This window comes from Neoarius graeffei, chromosome 5 (genome assembly GCF_027579695.1).
Source record: "Neoarius graeffei isolate fNeoGra1 chromosome 5, fNeoGra1.pri, whole genome shotgun sequence".
Taxonomy (NCBI): domain Eukaryota; kingdom Metazoa; phylum Chordata; class Actinopteri; order Siluriformes; family Ariidae; genus Neoarius; species Neoarius graeffei.
Window position 1 is genome coordinate 103707233 of NC_083573.1, and position 27810 is coordinate 103735042.

Consider the following 27810-nt stretch of genomic DNA (forward strand, 5'->3'; position numbering starts at 1 on the left):
GATTACTCTGGTGTAAGACGATTACAACACTTCGGGACATGGTGTTCTAGTAACACACACACTTATGGGCAATGTAACCGCATGTCTTTGGACTCTGGTGGAAACCGGAGTTCCTGGAGAAAACCCTGGAGACCCTGGAGACCCGTTCTGGCCAGTGGGCTTGAACCCAGAACCACTGTGATACCATGCCACCCCTAAATGTAACTAAAAATGGATAAAAAAAATGCCACATGTCTTTAAAAATAGAATTTAAAAGTGTATTGCTGATGGTTGCTGTGGTGTAAGAGGATTACAACACTTCGGGACGCGCGCACACACACACACACACACACACACAGAAAAGTGGAAGTCGGTCAATCTGGCAACCCGTGACATCATCACTAACACACACACACACACACGCGCTGGCCACAGAGACAGCAGGTCCCACTCAGAGTGGATGGATCTCATAACCTCCGCTGCTCCGCGCTCATCTCCTTCCGTGTGAATAATGAAAGCGGGGAAGTAGACGGGCACAAGCGGTTCTCCGGGCGCGCGCGCGGACCTGATTCGGTTATACATCTAGCTGCACACACACACACACACACACACACACACACACACACACACTTCTATCCATTACGCGCGTGCGTGCGTGCTACATTGTATCTATATTGTATGATCTAAAGTGCCGTGTGTGCGCGAGCCGCTGCGCCCGGAGCCCTGATGGAGTACTGGAGGCAGTGCGCGCTCTGGCTGATCCGGTGCCGCGTGCTCCCGCAGTCGCACCGGGTCACCTGGGAAACGGCGCGCGCCTTCGACCTGGCGCAGAGTCTGCGGGACGGCGTGCTGCTGTGCCAGCTCCTCAACAACCTCCATCCTCAAACCATCAACCTCAAGGAGATCAACCTCAGGCCACAGATGTCCCAGGTCAGGAGCGCACACACACACACACACACACACACACACACACACACACACACACACACTCTCTTCAGGAACCCTGAAAGGTTCTTCTACACTACACACCCGGCCACTTTATTAGGAACTCCACCTGCTCATCTGTCCAGTTCACAGCAGCTGTAAAGCCACTCCTGCTGTTTCTCCTCCTCTCTCTTCATGTTAAAAACCCCAACAACGCCACTGACACTGGAGACTCCTTCCCACCACTGAGCCTTTCAAGGCCTATTTGCTGGGTTAAAATGTCAGTGTTGTGCCTTGTAAAGATTATAAGCACTTTGCATGAGAGTTCTGCTTTACTAACTTCCTTTATTAGAAGTCTGGTCATGTGACCAGTGACATCAAGAGCACCCACGTCAGGTTCATCAGAAATCGGCTGTTCAAAAGTTTGGGGTCGCTTTGAAATGTCCTTATTTTTGAAAGAAAAGCACTGTTCTTTTCAATGAAGATCACTTTAAACTAATCAGAAATCCACTCTATACATTGCTAATGTGGTAAATGACTATTCTAGCTGCAAATGTCTGGTTTTTGGTGCAATATCTCCATAGGTGTATAGAGGCCCATTTCCAGCAACTCTCACTCCAGTGTTCTAATGGTACAATGTGTTTGCTCATTGCCTCAGAAGGCTAATGGATGATTAGAAAACCCTTGTACAATCATGTTAGCACAGCTGAAAACAGTTGAGCTCTTTAGAGAAGCTATAAAACTGACCTTCCTTTGAGCAGATTGAGTTTCTGGAGCATCACATTTGTGGGGTCGATTAAATGCTCAAAATGGCCAGAAAAATGTCTCGACTATATTTTCTATTCATTTTACAACTTATGGTGGGAAATAAAAGTGCGGCTTTTCATGGAAAACACAAAATTGTCCGGGTGACTCCAAACTTTTGAACGGTAGTGTACGAAGCAAAATCACAAGATTATAGTCACAAGAGAACATGAGCGGAGTGTGCGTTGCGGGACAGACCTTGTCACAGAGGGGTGTGTGTGTGAGAGAGAGCTTGAAAAGTGTGTGTGTGTGTGTGTTAGTGATGTGTTCTGTGGGGTTCTCTCTTTTATTGAAAACACAGTCACACACCATCTGTAGCGGATTATATAACACACCCACACACGCACACTTTGCATAACCCAAGAATCATTCATAAACCGTTAATAAATCAGACTGTTTTTTTTTTTTTTAATATTAATGTTCTGATCCTTTTTAAGAATGAGAATGTTTGCTTTGGAGGTTTTATTACAGCTCAGGGCGTCATGCAGTGACTCATCATCTGCTGTGTATAATATGACACTGTTCCTGCAGAATAAACACCAGACAATCAATTAATTATTAGAGAATATTTAAGAGACAGCGCCGACTGAAAGTAGCAGAGAATAAAGATGAACAAACAAACAAACAAACAAATACGATGATGCTGAGTCTGGCACCGTCGTCTCATTTAAACGTACAGATTCAACAGAGTGTTGCTATGGTTACATTTTGGAGGCCAGGGTTCATATATTTCAATAAATAAATAAATAAATAAATAAATGTGTGTGTTTCAATTAAAACTCTACATGTGACCTGTAAATGATTCCTTTCTGTGTAGATAAATAAATACATATCACAATAAATAATTTTTTTCTCGCTTCTGTTTACCGGGAAAGAAATGAGACATAAATAAAACAATAAATAAACAGGTAAATAAGTGAATTAATTCTCTCTCGAAGTTAATAAGACAAACAAACAAACAAATAAATAAGCCCACATCCTGTCATGTTACCGAGAAACCGCAAAGAAACTCCTCTGTCCTGAAAACCTCAACACGAAAGATTAAACGTCAGTGTTTTGAACTATAAACAGGTTTACTGCATTTGTTTACAGTTTGAACACAAACTGCAGCGGTGTCTTGTGCGTATTCTGTCCTCCTGACGTCTACAGTGATATCAGTTCACTCAGTTCTTCATCTAACGATCCAAGAGACTTAAATCAAGCTGATAAATTAATGGACGGAGGACAAAGAGACTCAAGCAAGGGGTCACGGGGGCGAGTGGATGAGCTTGCGGCACAGTATAAGATATCGATAGAAATAAAGAAATATATAGGAATCAGTCCAGACGGTGTGGAGGTTACGAGGGCCAAGACACACATTAAACCCTTGATTAAATATTCATGAGTTCTGCGGCAGCCATTTTATCATCGTATCGTTATGGCACACAGACGGCGTTTGCCCTGGGGGTGCAAACAAAGAGAGGAGGAAGAAAAGACATGAAGGTTTAAAAATTATTGCAATCAACATGTTGGCAAAAAAACCCAAGGTATAATTTGGAACATTTCTTACAAAGTCATGGCCAATTTATTAGCCGGTACTATCCAAGCAGCATTTGGATATTCATGAAGGAAATTCAGTTCAGCATGTTAAAAAGATGCGCGTACAGGGTGTCATATAGGTCCAGTATTTTAGTAGGAAAAACAAACAAACAAACAAACAAACCATCAAATTAAAAAAAAGCAAAATAAAAATATACTTTATTTCCAGAACTTGCTCAGTATGCCCAATATTTTTCACAAAATGCAAAATTTAGACAAAAACGCCCAGTCAATAATCATCATCATCATCATCATCATCAGGGCGGCCTCAGCCGAGCTGCACACCTAGCTGTCCAGTTCTCACGATCCAGCATACAGTTGGCTAGCTCGGCAATGTCGGCCGCCCCTGCGTCCCCCTTCAAAGTGTCCAAGAATGTTGTTACTGGGCGTCCAGGCCGGCGAGAGCCGTGGGTTGGCTCCCACAAAACTAGATGGCTTGCTGGCAGATCGCTGTGGCGGAAACAGTGGCCTGCAAGGCCAAGCCTGCGCCAGGCAACCTTGTCTGTGATCTTGGGCAGGTCGCCATATAGGACTTTGTTGGAGATATGGTCCTGCCAGTTGACGTTCAATACAACTCGCAACATGCGGGTGTATGAGCCGTCCAGCGACTTCTGAAGGGATGTATTCAGTGCCCAGCACTCGCTTCCATATATAAGTATGGGTTCCACGGTGGCGTGGAAGAGTTTGATCTTGAGATCTTGTGGCATGCTTGATTTCCAGACAGCCTTCATATCGTTTAGGGCTCTCCAAGCGAGTGCCTTGCGCACCTTCATATCACGACTCGTGGAGCTGACCCATGAGCCTAGGTATTTGAAGTCGGCTACTTCCTCCAAAGGGCTGCCGTTTGTCGTCACATGAACAGTCAATAAACACATGGTTAATGATGTAAGGAGTAATAACAATGAATAAAGTAATAAACTCCAAAATTCTTGATCTTTTCTGTGTATTTCTGCGCTTTAAAATAGCTCCAGAGATAAAAATCTTAAATTTAACTCTTTGATGTCAATTTCGGAAACATCCTGGCCTGTGTGCGTGTGTGTGTGTTGTATATATATTAAATATATTCTATGCAGGGCGGCACGGTGGTGTAGTGGTTAGCGCTGTCGCCTCACAGCAAGAAGGTCCGGGTTCGAGCCCCGTGGCCGGCGAGGGCCTTTCTGTGCGGAGTTTGCATGTTCTCCCTGTGTCCGCGTGGGTTTCCTCCGGGTGCTCCGGTTTCCCCCACAGTCCAAAGACATGCAGGTTAGGTTAACTGGTGACTCTAAATTGAGCGTAGGTGTGAATGTGAGTGTGAATGGTTGTCTGTGTCTATGTGTCAGCCCTGTGATGACCTGGCGACTTGTCCAGGGTGTACCCCGCCTTTCGCCCGTAGCTGGGATAGGCTCCAGCTTGCCTGCGACCCTGTAGAACAGGATAAAGCGGCTACAGATAATGAGATGAGAGATGAGATATTCTATGCACATTCACTGGATATGAGCAATGGCGCACTCTGATTGGCTACTCTACTACTAGGCTATCAGCTCATATACCATGAGTAGAGAAAAACAAAATGGCGGAGTGTGTTGCTGAACCAACCGAGGATGAAATAAAAATACAAAAAAAAGCAACAAAATATGGAATGAAAGTATTTAATGGTAAGAATGTATCTTTTTCATTTTTCAAGAATTATTATTATTATTTTCGCATTTTTCACAAATTGCTCCTGTCATTTCACCGTTTTGTTTACACTCTAAGCAGAAATTATTTTGTCGGACGTTTGGTATAAAGTTTTTGTTTATTGAACTTGTAAAAAATAAAAATAAAAGTGCTCAGTTTCTCAAAATCCAGTGAATGTGGATAGAATAAAACAGTTATTCCAGTCAAACTCGTCGTACATGGATAAAAGACAACTCAGTGCTACGCGTCTCGTCGGCTCTCAGCTCATGTACGACTTGATTTCATGGAATAACTCTGTATATCAGGTTAGTCAGAAGTCCTCTCACAGTTTATGTAACTTGAGGTGTGGTAAGCCCCGCCTCCTCTTTATTTTCATTGGTTGCTGAACCGATCCGGACGTTTTTTGCCTCTAGCATTGACTCTCAATAAGTGTTATTAGCCTTGTATTCAAATTAATTAAAGGAAACTATCTAACAAACCCTTGTGATGGCATGCTGTATCAGTATGACAGTAAAGTTACTTATACGTTATATATACTGCTGTCAAGGATGACTTGATAATTATTGATAATTTCGCATAAATAAAGCCTGCTACAGGTTCAAATTATGGTGATATGATTTATAAAGAAATGAAATATTGATACTCCAATTAAATAAAACAATGTTCATGTAGAGTATTAAAGGTGGAGTGCGAGATTTTGAAATAACGGTTCCCGCAAGCCATATTTTGAAAAGAAACACGCCCACCCTCGCCATGCTCCCACTAGGGCTGGGTATCACCAGATACCTCACGATACGATACTATGGCGATATTTTGCCCACGATAACGATATCATCACGGTACAGCGATTCTGCGATAATCGATATATTGCAAGAAATTTCAACCACATCATGATATCTGTGTCACTGAAGAAAATCAGAATTTATTGACCACTGTAAAATTACATTTCACATACATAACTACACACGCTCGCCAGACATATATTTGTCTCTATTCCACTGCTGGCAAAACCAAGAGTTGCTTCACTACAACATACAGAAAATTCCCATTTCTGTGCTAGTATTCTCAACTTTTCTGTAAGCATGGACACATCAGTGCTGCTTAACAAGCAGAATCAAATTGTTTTATGAAAACTTAAAACTTGCACTGCAGACTGCACATGCATTTCAGTGCTAACACTAATATCAATTTGTTCTTTGTAAACTTGAGAACATATACCTGAGAACATTTAACTTGTGCTTAGTACTTGTGTAAAGTTTAATCCAAACCTGTACTGTGAGCACACATTTCAAAACTGCATGTTCTTCTTCAGGAAGAGCAACTGGTCAGCATGCTCAGAGGTGAGACAGCTCCTCTGAGAGCTGATTATGTCACCTGCAGTAGAAATTGAATATCTAATTGGAGCGAAACAGGTTTTGCAGAGTGCGTACTCTTTGTCCAGCTCACTTTTTTTTTTCTCCTTTCCTTTGGAATCCAAAGTGCCTCCAAACATCTGCCTTAAAGTTCGGCGGCGTCTCTAGGTTTACGTTAACAGCCATGCTTGCTTGTTTTTTTTCCTCCCTGCAACCACCGGGAAAAAAAAGAGAAGACGAAGAGTGCCTTGCAGTGAGGTAGCGGCACAGCGACACCTTACGGAGTGGAGGTGCGGAAGTCGTACTGGATTTACAACCCGTCTGAAACATGATTTATTATTTGAAAAAAATATCGATATTCAAATTTTGAGTATCGATATTGAATCGGAAGACAAAGTATCGCGATATATCGCCGTATCGATATTTTTGCCCACCCCTAGCTCCCACCCCCCGCGTCTCCAAAGCATGTTGCCAAAACCATGTTTATGTGAACATAATGGTACTTACAGGTCAGAGCCTGAGAGTGAATCCGAACGAATAGTGGATACGGGAGGAGGAGGTGGTTTCAAAAACCCATGCTTCATTGGTGTCGAACTGGCTTGTGCCATGCCTTCATAACTAAGAAAACAATAAATAAGAGTTATCGTTTGTGCCACATACAGCTAAGCTAACAAATCGTTTGTATGCATGAAATAAATACCATGGAAAAACTACCATCAAGGACGTAATACGACTATACGCGTTAGTATAACAATCCGTGTCAGCTAACTTTGCAAATCATGCTAACTTAGCAAAACCTACATTGTGTATCCGTTGCTTTGAAATGGCTGGAGTGGTCCCTGCGCATACTGTACGCGCAAGGGTAGGGGCGGGGTTGGGGGGGTTTGGGGTCGCGGGCTTCAGTCTGATTGACGTGTCAGTATCCAATCATTTTGAGGTGGTACCTCGATAGGATTTGATGGCGTTTTTCCTTTATTTTACACTGTAGACTGGATTAAAATATTTCGTTTTTGAGTCAAACCTTCTATTGTACTGCTTGCAACATGGGTGTGAGGAGCTTTTCAAGCAATATGGTAAAAAATACTCCTGAAAAAAATCTCGTACTGCACCTTTAAAAGGACTAGCGGGATTTTTTTTTTGTACACATTGCCATTTTTTGTACTTTATCTTGTCAAATTGTTTATACGTATCAAACACTAAATATATTATAGTTTTACGGAGGCACTTTATTAGTAAACCTGACTTCAGTGAGATGTATTGTGTATTATTAAAATGTGAAATTGTCTTTGAGTATTGTGATAGTCTGGCCAGCTTTAGATGAAACATGAGCGGATGTTGTGAGGCGAAATCCCTGAAGGCCGCCCGACTATGGCTCTGATTTAGGACACAGCTGTTTCCTCTTCAATCTTCGCTTCTCAGTTTGCAGTGTTTCAGGTGTTACTGTGGATACCATGCCTGCTCACACACACGTGTGCTTTATCACACCGACACCCTTTAGTGTTCTTTGCAGAGTTTGGTGGAGAAGTGTGCACCAGAACAGACTCGATATGTGGGTGAGGATCGGCTTGTAGACTTGATTCTAAGAAGAAAAATACAATCCCAAATCAGGAAATGTTGGGATGGTATGGAAAATGCAAATTAAAAAAGAAAACAGTGATTTCTAAATTTTCTTTGACTTGTATTTCATTGCAGACAGAATGAACCCAAAATGTTTCATGTTTTGCTGGGCAACTTAATTTGTTAATACACATCTGTTCCTGTGTTTTCGACCTGTAACACATTCCAAAAAAAGTTAGGACAGGGGAGATTTAGAGCTAGTAATGAGGTAAAACAATTAAATAATGTTGTGATTTGAAACAGGTGATGTCAAAAAGTGATTGTAATCATGATTTGGTACATAATCAGTATCTAGGGTGGCATGGTGGTGTAGTGGTTAGCGCTGTCGCCTCACAGCAAGAAGGTCCGGGTTCGCTGGCCAGCGAGGGCCTTTCTGTGCGGAGATTGCATGTTGTCCGCGTGGGTTTCCTCTGGGTGCTCCGGTTTCCCCCACAGTCCAAAGACATGCAGGTTAGGTTAACTGGTGACTCTAAGGCTACATCCACACGACAACGGCAACGAGATGTTATTTAAAAAAATATCGCGTCCACATGGGCAATGGATCAGTAAAATATCAGGTCCATATGGCAACGCAACGCTTGCTGAAAACGATGCAATACACATGCCACACCTCTAGGGGCGCTGTAAGACGGTCCCTTCGGAGACACCAGAACAATAGAAGTAAGGACGCATGTGCATAAACTATTATGCGCGAGACTTCATATTAGCCACAAAGTCAGAAAAATCTGTTCGTAAAATTACGTTATAATGACCAAATACAATGAAAAGTATTTTTCCAGTCTCACCTGTGAAAGGTAATCCCATGTGATCTCGTTTGGACGGCAAACCTGTTGGTACAGTTAAACGCAGCACATGAATGAGGCATCTTTATTCTCCGCTTTGACCTATCCAATATGGCGGCGAGGATGACGTACGATTCTACGCGGAAGGCGTCATCTTTAATGGTCCGGAATAAATTGAATGCTACACGTTGATGGATTAATTTGTTCTTCTACGCCCTTTTTGAGGAATGTATTGTAGGACTTAAACCAACATCTGAAGAGGTGAGATCGCTCCTTTTTTTCCCTATTTTTGCTGGCGGGATTGACTCTGCCCTAAGGGCAGAGTCTCTCTCTCTGCACCATTACACAATACATATTCACAGTGAAAATATTTTGTAAGCGCGTTTCATGAACCAAGTTATAGGATTTGTTGACAACTCGCATCGAGTTCGTTACACTTCTACCCGGTGTGAAGCACTCACAGTCATGTGGTTGTGACATCATCGTAAACAAATCTGTTCTACTCATCCAGACGACTTCACAACGGCAACTTTGCCAGATCTTTCCACTCTGGAACCCGTTCTCAAAAGATTGCGTTTTGGGGCACCCAAAACGCCGGTGCCGTGTGGACGCCAGGCCGAAACGATAAACAATTGTATCGGATTCACCTGAATCCGTTGCTGTGTGGACAGGGCCTAAATTAACCGTAGGTGTGAATGTGAGTGTGAATGGTTGTCTGTGTCTATGTGTCAGCCCTGTGATGACCTGGCGACTTGTCCAGGGTGTACCCCGCCTTTCGTCCGTAGTCAGCTGGGATAGGCTCCAGCTTGCCTGCGACCCTGTAGAACAGGATAAAGCGGCTAGAGATAATGAGATGAGATGAGACATGAGAAAATTGTTGAAATGTTTAAAAACAATGTTCCTGAAAGAAAGATATGAAGGGATTTGGATATTTCACCCTCTACGGTGCATAATATTATTAAACCATTCAAGGAATCTGGAAGAACTTGTGGTGCGCAAAGGGCACAAGCCTAATCTGAACTCCCATGATCTCCGATCCCTCAGACAGCACTGCATCAAGAACCATCATTCATCTATAGCTGATAGAACCACATGGGCTCGGGATTACTTTGGCAAACCTTTATCAAGTGACAATACGGAGTTATATCCACAAACACCAGTTAAAAATGTATTGTGCAAAAAGGAAGCCTTAAGCTCTGGCCTAATGGTCAGAGAAGCAGCTTTGGGCCCAAAAGGTCATCGGTTCAATTCCCTGGACTAGCAGGAGTGGCTGAAGTGCCCTTGAGCAAGGCACCTAACACCCAACTGCTCTGCAGGCTCTTCTGGGTATGTTGTACATCTCTCTGGACAAGAGCACCTGCTAAATGCCTGTAATGTAATGTCCAGATGCACCATCTACGCTTCGGGGCATCTGGGATCGACCTTCACATAGTGGAAATGTGTATTGTGGTCAGATGAATCAGTATTCCAGGTCTTTTTGGAAGAAATGGACACCGTGTGCTGTGGACCAAAGATGAAAATATCCATCCAGACTGTTACCAGCAACAAGTCCAAATGCCAGGGTCTGTCATGGTATGAGGTTGTGTCAGTGCCCTTGGCAAAGGTAACTTACACTTCTGTGATAGAGCAACATCTGCTGCCTTCAAGACGACATTTTTTCCAGGGAGATTTCAACAAGACAATGCAAAACCACATTCTGCTCACATTAGAAAGGCGTGGCTGTGGAAGAAGAGGGCGTGTCCCCTCTGTCCCCAATAGAGAATGTGTGGAGAATTTAGAAATGAAAAATATAACAGTGATGACGCCGTACTGTTACACACTTTAAGACCTGTTTGCAGGAAGAACGGGATAAAATAACACCTGAAACACTTCATCACTTGGCGTCTTCAGTCCATAAACATCTTTTAAGTGTTGTGAGAAGGAATGGGAACATTATAAAGTGGGAAATGCTTTACCGTCCAAACTTTTTTTTTTAAAATGTGCTGCAAGAATCAAAATTGAAATGTGTTTATTTTGAAAAACAATGAAATACATGAGGTCAAACATCAATGTGCTGTTGTATTGTTTTGAGTGCAATATAGGTGAAATTTTATTTACAAATCATTGTTTTCAGTTTTACTTTCAAGTTCAGGCGGCACGGTGGTGTAGTGGTTAGCGCTGTCGCCTCACAGCAAGAAGGTCCGGGTTCGAGCCCCGTGGCCGGCGAGGGCCTTTCTGTGCGGAGTTTGCATGTTCTCCCCGTGTCCGCGTGGGTTTCCTCCGGGTGCTCCGGTTTCCCCCACAGTCCAAAGACATGCAGGTTAGGTTAACTGGTGACTCTAAATTGACCGTAGGTGTGAATGTGAGTGTGAATGGTTGTCTGTGTCTATTGGCCCTTTTCCACTACCCTTTTTCAGCTCACTTCAGCTCACTTCAGCCTGACACGGCTCACGTTTCGACTACCTCATTACAGCACGACTCGGCTCGCTTCAGCCCTGCTTAGCACCCAAAACTCGCACGGTTTTGGAGTGGGGCTGAAGCGAGCCAAACCGAGCTGAGTGAGGCTGGGGGCGTGAGCAGACACTCCCCTGTGCACTGATTGGTGAGGAGGAGTGTCCTCACATGCCCACACACGTCCCGCGAGCACCCTGGGATCTGTAAACACCGTAAACCCGGAAGAAGAATAATTACGAATTACGAGAATTTCTGAAGCCTTATGCGCCTCACCTCATCTATACACTCTTGCCAGTATCTGTTGGCGTTGTCGGTGACAACAAGCCACAGCACCAAGACCAGCAACACTAATGACTCCATGTCCTCCATGTTTATTGTTTACTATCTGGGTCGTGAGACTACCGCTTAAAAGATCACTGATGTCACTGTTTGCGCCGCTTAACGACATCACGTGACGTCCACCCACTTTCGCTAACTCCACCCAATGTGTCCACCCACTTCCAGCCAGCACGGTTCAGCGCGGTTGTAGTCGAAATGCAACTTCAATAGCCCTGCTCAGCTCGACTCAGCCCAACTCAGCACGGCACGGCTCAGCCGCGTTTGTAGTGGAAAAGCGGCATATGTGTCAGCCCTGTGATGACCTGGCAACTTGTCCAGGGTGTACCCCGCCTTTCGCCCGTAGTCAGCTGGGATAGGCTCCAGCTTGCCTGCGACCCTGTAGAACAGGATAAAGCGGCTAGAGATAATGAGATGAGACTTTCAAGTTCAACATACCATCCCAACTTTTTCTGATTTGGCGTTGTACAAAAATACAGAAATTAAAAAACAAAATAAAAACAAACGAGCAAAAAACATGGCCAGGAGTCTGAAACCAGAGTTCAATGTTCTTTTTTTTTTTTTGGAAAGCACATAACTAGAAGAGTATTGTGAGATCAAATGAAGCAAATGAAAAAAAAGAAGGGTTAAGCCTCACTCACAACCCGCCGTAAGTGTTCTGGACACGCACGGGTCGCAGGGTTTGGTAGCTCAGGGCCGCGGTGAACCTGGGAGAAAGTTTGGGGGAGGAGTCCGGGGCAAAGTACTTGTCAAGTACAGGCTGCTCACCTGACGTCCTCGAGGCGTGGGAAAAATTGCGCCGTTCGCCTGTGGAAAGCGTATATCTGACGCGCGGGACCAGTGAGCGTGGAGTGTGCGAAACTTGGATTTTACCAGTTTCCTGTGCTACGAGTTCGGGCTGCACTTGTGAAGAATGTTTGATGCATGTGATTAGCACGTACGTGACAGTCACTCATAACTTGCATGTGACGCAAGCCAGGAGTGGATATAAAACCAGCGTGTCTGCAGCATTCTGCATCTGTCTTTCGGCTGAAGAACATTGGATATTTTGTGGGAAAAATGTAAAAGTTTAAAGTTTAGAAAATGGGACCCAAGAAGAAGCGAGCAAAAGTGAAGTAACTCAGCCTGAAACAGCAGAGGAGGAAGAATTTGATGATGATAGTAGCGGCACCGGCGAGCCCTGCGTGGTCAGGGAGAAGTTTGCCTTCAATCCGGCAGAAGGCACAGCACCCCACCAGAGGGATTTCCACAGGTAAATACACACGCTTTAAACATTCATTCAGTATCTATATGCTTATGTAATTAATATTATGCTGATTTTCATGTACTGTATGTTTCAGCTAACGATGCCCAGAAGTGAGGACATTGCAATCCCATCATCGCTGTCAGGCCATTGTGCCACGCTTAGTGATAAGGACAAGGACATCCCGACACCCCGTCCCACCACTCAGCAGGAGCAGGAGCAGGACAGCAGCTCCGAGTCAAAGTGTGTTTCAGTGCTCAAACTATTGGGCTCTTTACAGTAGTTGGTTTTTTTACAGTGTAATAAAATGTGTTATTCCCTTATACTCATGTTTTATTATTTGACGTTTGCATGGTAAATTAAACATATACTCAAATAAAAATAGCAAATGAGATGGTCTTCTTCCTTTCTACAATGCTACACGCTACATGATCGGTTCCTTGGTTCCTCCCCAACATATATATACCCAGAGTCTTGCTACGTGCGCTGTGTGCAGGTCGCGTGCAGGTCGTGTGCTCTGCGTGCAGGTCGCGTGTGCTGCGTGGACACCACACATAGGGGTAGAAAGTGAGATGCACTTCTGTCTTGCGTGCCGCACAAATAATACTTGTGTAGTATTTCTGAGGCACGTTACTCATATAATGACCGTGCGTCACTCATGAGTTTTACTGTCATCGCAAAAAGCCCCTACTAGCCGCGCTGCTGACTTGGTTCAGGTGAACAAAAGGAGTACGGGTCCCGTACGTAGTGTATGCGTTCTTGATTTGTCGCCAGACCTGTAGAATTTGCATGTGCAGGACCAAAAGTCTTCATGGCCAGTCTGCAACCTTCTACGGCGCTGAACACAAGCAAGTGTCGCGCAAGTCTCAAGCATGGTTTTGACAGTTTTTTTATCGTAGACCGTACGGCGGGATGTGAGTGAGGCTTTAGCTAGAATTCACACTGGACTCAGCACTGAAGTGACACATCTACAAAGTGTTGTGTTTTACCATTGAATTCACACCTCCTGTGTGTGCACAGTAACATTCTCCAGTATAAGTGTTTTGTTTGAATTTGCTCCTTTTTTTGTTTTTAAAAAGCCTCATGGCAAGAAGGTTCCGGGTTTGAACCTGACAGCTGACGAGGCCTTTCTGTGTGGAGTTTGACCCATGCAGTCTACAAATCTGGCATTATATTATTCATTTAACTTTTAAACAAAAGTCTATATTCATTAAAATGTTTTTAACATGGCTTGTGACGCTGTGCTGTTTCTCCTTTTGACTTCATCCACTTCAGGTATGATAGGTCATAATTTCTGTCTACTCCCACAAAATGATTGATCGTCCCAGAAGAAAGTTTGACCAGTCTCATCTGCTCTTGTAGAAAGTTTAACCAATCCCTCCCATTCCAGTAGAACATTTTGCCAATCGCACCCATTCCAGTGGAAATTTGCCCAATCCTACCTTTGAAAAAGTTCCCTTTAAAAAGTTTCACCCTTTAAAATGTTTCCTGCATATATCATTGAAATTTTGACCAATTCCTTCCACTCCTGCAGAATGTTTGACCAAGCCCCCATGTCCTAATAGAAAGTTTGACCAATCCCCCTTCTCCTAACAAAAAGTTTGACCAACATCCCTTGTCTGAGTAGAAAGTTTGACCAGTCCCCCATGTCCTAATAGAAAGTTTGATCAACATCCCTTGTCTGAGTAGAAAGTTTGACTAGTCCCCCATGTCCTAATAGAAAGTTTGATCAATCCCCCTTTTCCTAATTGAAAGGTTAACCAATCCCCTTGTTCAAATAGTGTTTGACCAATCCTTCTTGTCCTAATTGAAAGTTTGACCAACCCCCCTTGTTCAAATAGAATGTTTGACCAATCCTCCATGTCTGAGTAGAAAGTTTGACCAAGCCCCCTCATCCTAGTAGAGAATTTGAGCAATCCCCCTTGTCCTAGTAGAGAGCGTGACCAATCCACCATGTCCTGATAGAAAGTTTGACCAATCCCCCATGTCAAGTACAAAGTTTGACCAATCCCCTTGTCCAAGTAGAAAGTTTGACCAATCCCCCATGTCCAAGTACAAAGTTTGACCAATCCCCCATGTCCTAATATAAAGTTTGTCCAATCCCTTTTGTCCTAATAGAAAGTTTGACCAATTCCCCCATGTCCAAGTACAAATTTTGACCAATCCCTTTTTTCCAAGTAGAAAGTTTGACCAATCCCTCTTGTCCAAGTAGGAAGTTTGACCAATCCCCCTTGTCCTAATAGAAAGTTTGACCAATCCTCCTTGTCCAAGTAGAAAGTTTGACAAATCCCTCTTGTCCAAGTAGAAAGTTTGACCAATCCCCCTTGTCCTAATAGAAAGTTTGACCAATCCTCCTTGTCCTAATAGAAAGTTTGACCAATCCCCCTTGTCCTAATAGAAAGTTTGACCAATCCCCCTTGTCTGAGTAAAAAGTTTGACCAATCCCCCTTTTCCAAGTAGAAAGTTTGACCAATCCCTCTTGTCCTAATAGAAAGTTTGACCAATCCCCCTTGTCTGAGTAAAAAGTTTGACCAGTCCCTCTTGTCCAAAAAGAAGGTTTGACCAATCCCCCTTGCCTGGGTAGAAAGTTTGACCAATCCTGTCTTCTTCCACAGATTTTTTGACCAATCCTGATCATTCCTGAAAAAAGTTGGCCAATTCCTTCCGTTCCCATAGAACTCCTTCTTTTCCTGTTTGACCAAACTTTCTGTGGGAATGGGCAGGTTTGGTCTCGCACACAACTTTACCTTGAGAAATCAACAAATTTGTTTGCCACAGGAGCAAAATAAGAATGCCCCATAGCTAGCATGAGTGTGCACTCTAAACAAGCATTGAACGTTTGTAGTGCAGTAATTTGTGAAAGACCTTCTGTTAGATGTCATTTGGCAAATTAGCTACATACATCAACTCAATTCCAGTGCAAATAGTGAAACACTTGGTCTAATGTTCTGGAATGAAGACTAGAATTAAAATGATTATAAACACCATGCAGTGCTGTTGTTCTCTTTCATCTGGGAGACTCCACCCACAGAGATCTCATTTCCATAAAAGCTGGTAACAAAACAAAAGACAATAATATGCTAGCAATATCGCCCACTCTCAAGTGCTAGTTTCTGGTAATTGATAGTCATGCAACGTGTAAACACTCACTTCACAGTACGCTGGAGTTCAGGGCCTCATGAGAATTCTTCTTCTGAAAGAGCGTGTGGTTTCTTCTCTATTGCAAGTGTGTGGCTGCAAAGTGAAAGCAATGGCAGCAGGTGCGGAAACAGTGTCAAAAACTGAGCTGTTTTTAGAAAGCACTTTAGTTAACTGAGGTTTATTAGCAAAAAAAAAAAAAGATAAATATGCAGTGGAAATATACATGATGTGGATTAGCTTCTATCTACTTTACTACTATAAACATTCATTTTAAATGTGTGTGTGTGTGTGTGTGTGTGTGTGTGTGTGTGTGTGTGCGCGCACATGGGGGATGTTGGGTGAGGGCTGCAGTGATAAAAAGTATGTTGGTTTGTGGGGGAAACACACTGCATGAACGGACACACTCTTTCCGAGCAGCCACGCCCAGGAAATGAGGAAACGGGATGGAGGAAGGAAGTGAAACCAAGCAGACATTCTAATTCATTTCACCCTGTTACTGTCAAAATGGGGTTAAAATGAGTTCAGCATCATCTCTGTAATAAGTGTAAAAAATGTTTTTCTATTTCTGGTTTTGAAGGTAAACTAATAATAATAATAATAATAATAATAATAATAATAATAATAATTTCAATTTATATAGTGCCTTTCACAAACACGTGGACACTACAGAGTAGGGAGGAGAAAAAAAATTGAACCAATTATGTTGGGATTTTTAAAAAAAATATTGCTTTACATTTAGGACAAAGTACAAATGTGATATTTCCTCTCAAATAATACGAATAATGAACTGTTTATAATGTATAATGCACTATAATGTAAATACACTGTAATAATGCACAAATACGTATGTTTCAAATGATAATCAATATTGTGATTTGGTATTGAAATCACAGTAATTTATCAGTCACAGAATAATTTATCAGTTAAAGTTAACTTTAAATGCTGAATATGAACACAGTTCGACTCTAAATTAAATTAAATGTTAATCTGTGATCACTTGTGCAGCCCTGGGACTGTATTTAGAGCTGGCCATTTCCGAAAGGTACCAAAAGTTACATCTGTATTTACTCAAGGAAAGTCACTCTTAGGCCAAGTTTACATTAGACCGTATCTGTCTCGTTTTCTTCGCGGATGCACTGTCCGTTTACATTAAAACGCCTGGAAACGCCGGGAAACGGGAATCTGCCAGGGTCCACGTATTCAATCCAGATCGTGTCTGGTCCGGTGCTGTGTAAACATTGAGAATACGCGGATACGCTGTGCTGAGCTCTAGCTGGCGTCATCATTGGACAACGTCACTGTGACATCCACCTTCCTGATTCGCTGGCGTTGGTCATGTGACGCGACTGCTGAAAAACGGCGCAGACTTCCGCCTTGTATCACCTTTCATTAAAGAGTATAAAAGTATGAAAATACTGCAAATACTGATGCAAATACTGCCCATTGTGTAGTTATGATGGTCTTTAGGCTTGCCATCCTTCCACTTGCAAGTGGTAAGTGACGCGCATGCCCGACATGCACTGGGATCACACACACAGCGGCTCAGTCCCAAATCACTGCTCGTGCGCTCCACTCGCACGCTCTGTGAGCTGCGCAGGGCCGGAGTGCGCACCCTCCAGAGGGCACTCGCTGTTCAGGGCGGAGTGATTTGGAGCGCAGCCGCTGAGGAGGAAGCGATGAGCCGCACTGACACATTTCAACTTACGTGCCGAATTAATCATGTGATTAGCGTATCCATGTATTGGCGTTGCTATGTGCACGCGAATCGTGTATTGGTGTTGCTGTGTGCACGCTAATCGTTTTTAAAAACGTTAATCTGATGATCCGCTGATACGGTCTAATGTAAACCCCACCTTATTCTGACTTGGGTTACGCACATACTTAAGACTAATTAGGATGATGTATGAATGAGAAGACCGCGAGCTGACTTAGTGGTTAGCGCCTCTCGATTGGGAGTTTTACTCGTGGTCAGGTCATGCCAAAGACCATCATTAAAATGGTACCTACTGCTATCTGGCAAGACACGATGCAATACAGATGCGAGTGGGGAGTCAAACTCTCGCGGTTACCAGAGGACCCGCCCCCCACTGTAACCCTAGCTGTATAGAGGATGTGCAGTCACGTGACCCGTCCGTGTGTACTCCGCCATATTGGATGGCTACAGGATTGTTTACCTTGCGCGAGTGTAATGGATCCAGGGAGTAATCCCCAAGAAAATATGGAAAATACCCCATCTACATCGCGCGATAACTTGTCTAAGTTTGTTCAGCATCTTGAAGGTGATGTGAGGCAGCGTTACGTGGAAAAGTGTTCCAGGTTGGGGATTGCAGATCCGTACAACTTGCCGCAATTCTTGTTCAGGGAAATTCGGAGCTGCGGTGCCGGCGATTTGCCTGATCTGGCCTACCACGACATTTACAATTTTCTCGTTAATCGTGAATCGTGTTACACTGGCAAAGCCCTCAAAGCTTACAAGAGCCTGGAAGCTTATAAATATTTTGTTGCGGGATGGGTATCCCAACTATACCTCTGGAAGGTTCCGAAGAAGAATGTCTACTTGATAACCTCACGGGTAAGTGGCATTAAGACGTTTATCATAAAGAGACTATGCAGGACGTTTTATCGTAAGAATGTTCGAAATCTAAACTCAGTTCCAGATAATGACAGGGTTGTAAATATGTATGTTTTTGTCTGAAAAAAAAATCACAAATCACCGACTATGCAGTTATCATTCAATCCGAAAATCAACTTAACAGATGTACTCGGAGTATTGAATTAGAAGATTACACCTACCTGATATGAAGTGTTCACTACAAATTCGGCTGGTAGAACTGGGGTACCAGTTTTCTCTTCGCACAGTGGACACCCATTTTGCGCGTCTCTCCGCGTCTGTGGGGAATCTATAAAATGACAGGCCCTCCTTTTGGCCCTGTCTATTGGTACAACCAAATGCTGAACAAGATATAACCATTCTCGAAAGATCTACTCCCACACACTTGATAATTAGAACTGGTTCGTCTAAGTTCTATGCGCAGCCATGCCGTCCAAGATGGCAGATAAACAAACATCACGTGACCTTGTGACGTCACGTGCACTCTCTCTATAGGTGAAAGGTCGAGGGCTATCGAAACGAAGATTGGTGCCACCTTATATGCCTCAAGGGCCTACACTGCAAAAAATTGAAAACTGAATTTGAAGAGAAAATTACTTAATATGAGTGAAATGATCTTGCTGCATGGACAGATATTTTTACTTGACAAAACATCTTAGAATAAGTTGGTTGCAATCTAGAAGTAGGTTTAATAATCTCAGAATTGGTGTCTTGTATTCTTCTAATAGGAAATGCGAGATCGTTTCAACTATTTTCAACATGTTTTCACTTGCTAAGATATCGTTTTTTGCACTGTAGTTAGTACTTGGACTGATTGGGAAGACCAGGTTCTGGCACGGGAAGGACTTATGACTCATGACTTATGAATGATGAAGATGGTGAACACTGAAATAATCTCATAAAAGTCTACAATATTGACAATATACCATTGAGGTCAGACGTTTACACTCATGTTACATTCAATGTTGGGCTTTTAATGATTTCTTTGAACTGATTTTTTTTCCCGCTGTGTCAGAATGATTGTACAACATACATCACTTAACAGAAGAGAAAACAAAAGTTTGGTGCACAAGTTTTCATTTATTTTGGATTTTCTGAAATCAATACATGGCCAAAAATATACAGACAGCACACCTAATATTTAATCAAATGCTCAAATGTCCCTTCGTATGTTTCACCTTGACCAGATGCTTTTGGTAGCCATCTATAAGCTTCGAGCAGAATTCTGGTTGGATTTTTGACCACTCTTCTTGGCAGAACTGGTAGATTTCAATGAAATTTCAGAGCACGGACCTGACTTTTAAGCACAATCTACATATTTTCAATAGGGTTGAGGTCAAGACTTTGGGAAGTCTATTCCAAAAGCTTAATATTAAACTGTTTTATCCTCCACAACCAGCTTTGATGTGTGTTTGCGGTCGCTGTCCTGTTGGAACACCCAGTTGTGTCCAAGTTTCAACAGTCTAGCTGATGATTTGAGGTTATGCTGAAGAATTCTGAGGTAGCCGTCCTTCTTCATTATTTCAACCATGTTGTTTAACCATACTTAAGAGTTGCTTAACAGTTGGTACGATGTTCTAGGGGATGAATGCCTCACCTTTATTTCTCCAAACATGGTCATTGTGGCTGCCAGACAACCCAATCTTTGTTTCATCTAACCATAAAGTTTTCTTCCATAAGGCTTTTTCTTTGCCCATGTGGTCAGCTGCAAACATTAGTTGACTTTGAGGGTGTTGATTTTGGAGCAAGGGATTCTTCTTGAATGGCAGCTTCTCAGTCCATGGAGATGTAAAACTGGCTTGAATGTACACAGTTACACTGGTGTTCCAGCATCTTCCAGTTCATTGCAGGCCTGTGCCTTGGTGGTTCCTGATCATTCAAACCAATTTCTTCTCAGCTGAAGGGTGAGAGTTTGGGTCTTCTTCCAGACCTTGGCAAAGTAGCTACACCTTCCAATAATTTGTACTTGTCAAATGTTGTGTGCAGAGCATAGACGCTACCAACTGTAGTCAATCATGATCACTCCAAGAGAAATGGCTTCAAGAGACATTCCTGAGTGTGTAAATCTATGAACCTCCTTCTCAGATCTGCACTGAGCTCCTTGGACTTTCTCATTGTTCTGTGTGTTGTTCAGTCCAGCAAATGCTGTTAAACAAACCCTTTTTATGTTGTGCACAGATGCCCCTTTTCCACCAAAGCAGTTCCAGGGCTGGTTCGGGGCCAGTGCTTAGTTTGGATTAGTTTGGAACCGGGTTTTCTGTTTCCACTGACAAAGAACTGGCTCTGGGGCCAGAAAAACTGGTTCCAGGCTAGCACCAACTCTCTGCTGGGCCAGAGGAAAGAACCGCTTACGTCAGCGGGGGGGGGGGGGGGGGGGGGGGGGGGGGGGGCGCAGAGTTGTTAAGACCAACAACAATAAGAAGACCACGAAAGAGCGCCATTTTTAAGCGACGAGAAGCAGCAGCTGTACAAACGCAAAGTCATCCATTATTATTATTGTTGTTGTTGTTGTTGCTGCTGCTTCTTCCATGTTGTTTTTGCTTTGATATTCGCGCCAAGGTTTATGTAAACGTAGTGCCGTAACTGACGTATACAGCGATGTAATGACGTATACAGTGACGTAATGACGTGGCTCCGCTTAGCACTGCAAGCTATGGAAAAGCAAACTGGTTTTCAGCTGGCTCGCAAGTTGAACGAGTTGTGAACCAGCACCAGCACTGGCCCCGAACCAGGCCTGGAACTGATTTGGTGGAAAAGGGGTAAGAGAAGCTACAAGCTATAGTCACTCATCATCACTAACAGGAAGTAAAGAGGCCTTGGCTTTAGCAAGTTAAAAGACATTTTGGAACTTTCAGCACCACTGAATTAATTATCTAAATGGGTGTATGAATATTTCTGACCCTATATGCATAATTTTGACCCTGTTTTCATTTCAGAAAACCAAAAATAACTTTTGTGCACCAAATATCGATTCTATTTCTATTGAAGATGGATGTTATACAATCATCCTTTCTGAGAAAAAGATCAGTTCAAAGAAATCATTCACTACGTTTACATGCACATAGAGAGAATCGAATTTCTGCCGTTGCTCCACTGAAATCGAAGTTCAAAATGCCATGTATACACCTTAATTCGGCTGAAATTGAACCGAACTTGATTTCTCGGAATCGAGCTACACGACCTAGTTTATGCGATTTCTGCCGAGCTACTTTGTGCATGTATACCCTATCGAGCTAGTTGTCGAGCTACTTCCGGAAGTGACGAGTGACGAGACCACAAGCGGGAAACACAACAGCCTCGGTCGGCATGACAACGAATCATGACAACGGCATGAATCTTTTCTTTTTGTGGCATTGTTTGCACTGTTAAAATTTAGCTCACTTACTGTATCACCAAATACATCTGTACAGCTGTTGCATAGCTGTGAATTGTGTACATAAACAAGTCATTGTATTTGTGTGTGTGTATATATGTCCAACATCTGAAGAATGTCAATAAAAACAAAACAACTGAACTTTTTGTGTGTTTATTAAGACATAAGTTAAATTGTAAGCAAAAAAAAAAAATTTTTTTGTAAGCAAAAAATGGACTTTAGAAAAATATTATTGTGCAAAATAAGTTGTCTTACAAAACAGTGGTCTGCGCCGGACAGTTTGTAGCCATAGTCTGTTAGAGCAAGCCTAACAGCTTGAACACGGAACTGCTAGTGTTGCCAGATTGGGGGTTTTAAGTGCATTTTAGCGGATTTGAACATGTTTTGGGCTGGGATACATCAGCAGTATCTGGCAACACTATAGCTCTTCTTCATGACGACAACCGGAAGTGTACCAACACGATGGGGCGTGTAGCGCCACGTGTGGCTCGGCTGCACAATGCACCTTGCACAATAGCCCGATTTCACTTGTGCATGTAGGATTGGATTTCTCTGGCACCCCTGCTGGGACCCTTTGCTCGATTACCAACAGCAGCTCGATTTGGACGTGCATGTAAACGGACGTGCATGTAAACGTAGTCATTTGAAAGCCCAACATTGCCATGACATTCATGTCCATGATGAGTGTATGCAAACTTCTGACCTCACCTGTCTTGCTGCATGTATAGTCCTAGTTTTAATTATCATGAACATTAATCACTTTTTTCTTCCATTCTTGCATCTCAGACAATCAGTGTCTGGGAGGAACTAAATTTGTCAGCAGGGAACTGAAAAGCATCACCACACACACACACACACACACACACACACACACAGTTCAAGTCAATGTAGGTTTATAGGTGATCTGCAGCTTCTATGATTGAATGAGTCATGTAATTCCCTGACATGTAAGAAAAAAAATCTCCAACCACAAACATGGCCACCAACCAGCATTGTATATCAACTGTGCTTTTCAACAGATGCCAAATGTTCTTGTAAACTTGGCTTAAATATCAAATACAGATCCCAAATCCAAAATCTCAGCATCTTCTGTTATGACAAGGAATGAAATATAAGTCACGCCACAACAACACAAGCCTCTTGACAGCTCACATCTGGCTGAACGGTTAAAGTCTGACAGATTTATCTTTCTATGTCGGTTCTCTCCGTCTCTCTTTAAATCAATGCTCATTTTACTGTATGAAACGAAGCAGGTTTGCTCATTTAATTTCGTGACACACTGAAATGAAAATACTCGGCTGAAAGTGAAATTCAAGACAGACCCACCAGAGAACCAAAACCAGAATTGCTGAATTCTTCTTCTTCGTGTTCTGCCTTTGGGCAGGTCCTCCTACAGGTTTGACAGCCTCTATCCTTCTCTATTTTCCACCGTTCTTTATAATTCTCCATATGGTGTTTGGTGTTTTCAACAATTCTCTTTCAACTCCCAAGTTCTTGTAGTGTGCTCTCATTTGTTCTTTTCATCTCCCATGTGATCCTTATGCTAAGGATATCCTCCATAGCCACATTTCCAATGCATTCAGCATATCTTCTTCTTTCGTCCTTAATGTCCATGTCTCTGATCCTTATAAGGTGACAGTCCAGACCAAGCACTTCCTAAGTCTGATTCTTCGTTCTTTTGGTAAACTTTTAGATGTTAACACCTTCTTGTTCCATTCAGAACAAGATTTAGTCATTGCAGTTCTAGTTTTCACTTCTTTCTGAATTGTTCCATCTGCTGATATCAAACTTTGTAGATATTTGAAGTGCTCTACTTCTTCCAAAGTTATATTCACAGGCTTTCCTCTCTTCCTACTTATGTGCTGCACCTTTGTTTTTCGAACATTGATCTTCATTCCCATATCCTTTGCTTTCTCATTAAAGCAGATACGCAGAACCTTTATTATTAAATACATTTCTGAGTGGATAGTATGCTGCATAAATGGGAATAAAAAATATATATTTTTGAGAGTTAAAATTGACTGCAAAGTTGGCATTGGAGCTGCCCCGCTGAGCCAGCCAGCCTTGAGTACGTGACATCACAGCAGGAACCGGTTTTAAGGCCGAGGCCTTTTACAGCTACAGACCAAAGTCATATAAATAAAAATGTATGGTGAAAGTAAGAAATACCGTTACCGACTTGCTCAACTAAGACTGATTTGACTTCACTGATTGTGGGTTGACTCTCATTAAAACAGGATGGGTGTTATAACTTATGCAACATACATGTACATGCATGCATTTTCACTGATAAAACGTAAAAGGCTCAGATGAACTGAGACAATCACATTCTGAAGCAAATTAAATAATCTTATATCGGTAACTTAAACACACAATACAAGTTACATGGATTAATCTAAATGCAGGTCAACAACGCGTTGTTTTTGTTGGTTTTTTTTATCCAAATGAGAGTCGGAGCAGGCAGCACGGTGGTGTAGTGGTTAGCGCTGTCGCCTCACAGCAAGAAGGTCCGAGTTCGAGCCCCGTGGCTGGCGAGGGCCTTTCTGTGCGGAGTTTGCATGTTCTCCCCGTGTCCGCGTGGGTTTCCTCCGGGTGCTCCGGTTTCCCCCACAGTCCAAAGACATGCAGGTTAGGTTAACTGGTGACTCTAAATTGAGCGTAGGTGTGAATGTGAGTGTGAATGGTTGTCTGTGTCTATGTGTCAGCCCTGTGATGACCTGGCGACTTGTCCAGGGTGTACCCCGCCTTTCGCCCGTAGTCAGCTGGGATAGGCTCCAGCTTGCCTGCGACCCTGTAGGACAGGATAAAGCGGCTAGAGATAATGAGATGAGATGAGAGTCGGAGCTTACCCATCTACGTTCTCGCTTCTTGAAGGCCGATCTTGTAGCCAATTGTTTTGAAACAGTCTGACTTTAAGTTGTTTGTTCAGTTCTTCGTTCATTCGCTTCTTCCATGTAAGGGCAAGATGGCAGCAACATCCAGTTTAGAAATAAGACGGCTGCTCCACTCATTCTCTGTTTTGTCCATTCAGAGTACTCCGCCATTACTGCTGGGCTCAGGCAATTACTAAAATCCGGGACGGAACGGCATGTCACCGGTTTTAGCAGCAACCGCGGGGAGGTCACTGCCCGAGCGATATGTCACGTCCTGTTCCATCCCGGGTTTTAGCAACAACCTTCGGCTTACTCCGGGAGGACTGGTGCAACTGAACTATTCCTGTGCCATTCTTGAGGTCTCAAGGCATTTACAGTATAAACGAAAGTGAGGCCATGGCTCTGCGTATATGCTTTAAGTTTGTTGATCATTCTGCTCAATCCTTCCTCTGTGTTGTTTACTGTTGCTTTATCATCTGCAAACCTGATTGATTTCGTGTAATTTCCACCAACTTTCATACCAGTGTTCAAAGATCTCAAGGAGTTTTTGATGAACATTTCAGCATATACTTACTTACTTGCTTAGGTGGCTTCATTGTCTGAGATGCTATGATACACCACCACACATGTCTGTCTAGCATCAGGCTCTCTAGTCAAGTCAAGTCAAGTTTATTTGTATAGCGCTTTTAACAATAAACATTGTCGCAAAGCAGCTTTACAGAATTTGAACGACTTAAAATATGAGCTAATTTTATCCCTAATTGATCCCCAATGATGAAGCCTGTGGCGACGGTAGCAAGGAAAAACTCCCTCAGATGACATGAGGAAGAAACCTTGAGAGGAACCAGACTCAAAAGGGAACCCATCCTCATTTGGGCAACAACAGACAACATGACTATAACATTAACAGTCCTAACATAAAGTCAGCTTCGTTGATGCTATAAACCCCCCACCGACGGAAACCCAAGCGCAAAACCGTTCACGACAACCGTAGTCCTAAAGTCAGCAAGTCAACTGCAGTCCTAAAGTCAGCAAGTAAACTGTAGTCCCCAGCCACAAAAGCACCACTGCAAGAGTCCAGAGCGTCCTCCAGGCGCGACCCCCAACTGTACACATGGGGTCGCCCTCCACAGGAGCAATGCGACGAGACTCCAACCAGACACTGGGCACCAGGATGGATCAGGCAGGTCTGAGGAGCAGAAGAGGTCAGCATCTCGATCCCAGGACCGACATGTAACTCAGAGGGACAGATTTGGGGGGGGAGAGAAGAGAGAGAAAACACAGGTTGTTAGGTATGCCCAATGTCATCTGAATAAGTAGAAACAGTATACATATTGCACTCTATCTCAGCAACACTGTCAAGTTCGGTGTCCCTGTAAAGCATGTCAAGGAATGTAAGGTGGGGACGCCCGTGTCCTCGCTCTCAATGCATCGGGTCCCAGAACAGCAGCTTGTGCGCCAGTGGGTTGTCATGTCATCTTACAGTATGTGGCCTTCGAGCTTCATCCTCCTCTCTTGGATTTTGGTGGTAGCTCTGAGTAGGTCTCCATAGACTATTTTGTTGTTGATCTCGTCAAACCAGCTGATTCGTATCATGTTTGGATAACAGCCGTCGATGCGCTTAGCAAGTGCTTTAGGTATGGTCCGTGTTTCCGACCCATACAGAAGAATGGATTCTATTGTGGCCTGGAAAATAATAAATAATAATAAATAATAATGGGGACAGAGGACATCCTTGCCTAACTCCTCTCCTGATAGTGTTTGGCTGTGATAATTCATCCAGTACCTGTATTTGCTGAGTTGCTGAATTACTAAATTACTATTTGAGTCACTGGTTATTGCTTTGCTTTTTTACTTATAATTATGACTGAAAATGTTCACTAATGAACAATTATTTGAAGAGCATGCGGCATAAAATGGTACTTCAGCCCTGCAAAAAAAAAAAATACAAAGAAAAAAATGAATGCATCAGATCAGCAGCTGCCATGTATTATACGTACAGTCATGCTAGTTGTACTTTTGCTATATTTTATTATTTTAACTACGATTTTATTTTCAGTACAATGACGTGTAAGACCTTCTATTTTTCTATTTTGTATTTAATTTCCAAACAGAACTTCTTTAGTCACGGTTGTCAGACTTTTACTCATTCTCTGGAGCCGTTTTCGTATGCCGCTACTCAAAGTTTGTAAAGCAGTTTTTTGTTTTGAAATATGTAGCGCCTCAGCTTTGTACAGTCATCCTGAAACAAGCTTGGCTCAACTCAGACTGTATTTCAGTCCTGTTTTTAACACGTTTTTGTCAACTTCCCCTCATTACTCAATTGTACACATCACATACATCTCCTACACAGCGCAGAAAGCAGAGTTTTCACTAGCAACAGTGCAAGTATTATTGGTATTCTTTTTTCTTTTTTTTGTTGCTAACTTTCCATTGCTTGCTAATGACTGTATGTTGTTACAGTATTTTGTGATGAGGGTAAATTAACAACGCCGCAGCTGAAGTTTCATCAGACTCCATTGTTCTAAACAGTCTGCTATGTCTAGGGCTTTGTTGAGGTTCTGACAGAGGTTGGCTGATGTGGTTTCAGACTACGCTGTTATATATAAACATTGACAAAAACAACATTGCAGAGCTAAAAATAGTCATAGCTCCATCTTGAATCACTGTCTTCTTCAGGACATAGTTAGGTGTCAGCATCAGGTTCAGGTAAGAGGTGTGGCCTAAAGTTTGAAGGTGGATTCAGATACACATGTTCCTGGAAGAATCCAGAGTTTGTCAAATATACAGTACCTAAACAAACAGCATTATGAAAACCAAGGAGCTATCAGAATAAGTCCAGGATAAAGTTCTGGAAAAGTATTAATCATGGTTTGATTATTAAAAAATATCTCAAATTTTGTCTGTGAAGGGGGTGGCACGGTGGTGTAGTGGTTAGCGCTGTCGCCTCACAGCAAGAAGGTCCTGGGTTTGAGCCCTGTGGCCGGCGAGGGCCTTTCTGTGTGGAGTTTGCATGTTGTCCGCGTGGGTTTCCTCCGGGTGCTCCGGTTTCCCCCACAGTCCAAAGACATGCAGGTTAGGTTAACTGGTGGCTCTAAATTGACCGTA

The 27810-nt window shown here is 42.9% G+C and overlaps 1 protein-coding gene across 2 annotated transcripts in view; it reads left to right on the forward strand.

Moving 5' to 3' along the window:
* The first annotated feature begins 412 nt into the window (after window positions 1-412).
* The window catches only part of LOC132887210 (guanine nucleotide exchange factor VAV3), a 261559-nt gene continuing 234161 nt past the window's right edge, over window positions 413-27810 (forward strand). For both annotated transcript variants that reach the window (XM_060922681.1, XM_060922680.1), the window contains exon 1: window positions 413-909. In XM_060922681.1, coding sequence (XP_060778664.1) covers window positions 706-909 — 204 coding nt within the window. In that variant the 5' untranslated portion in view covers window positions 413-705. The remainder of the gene's footprint in view (window positions 910-27810) is intronic.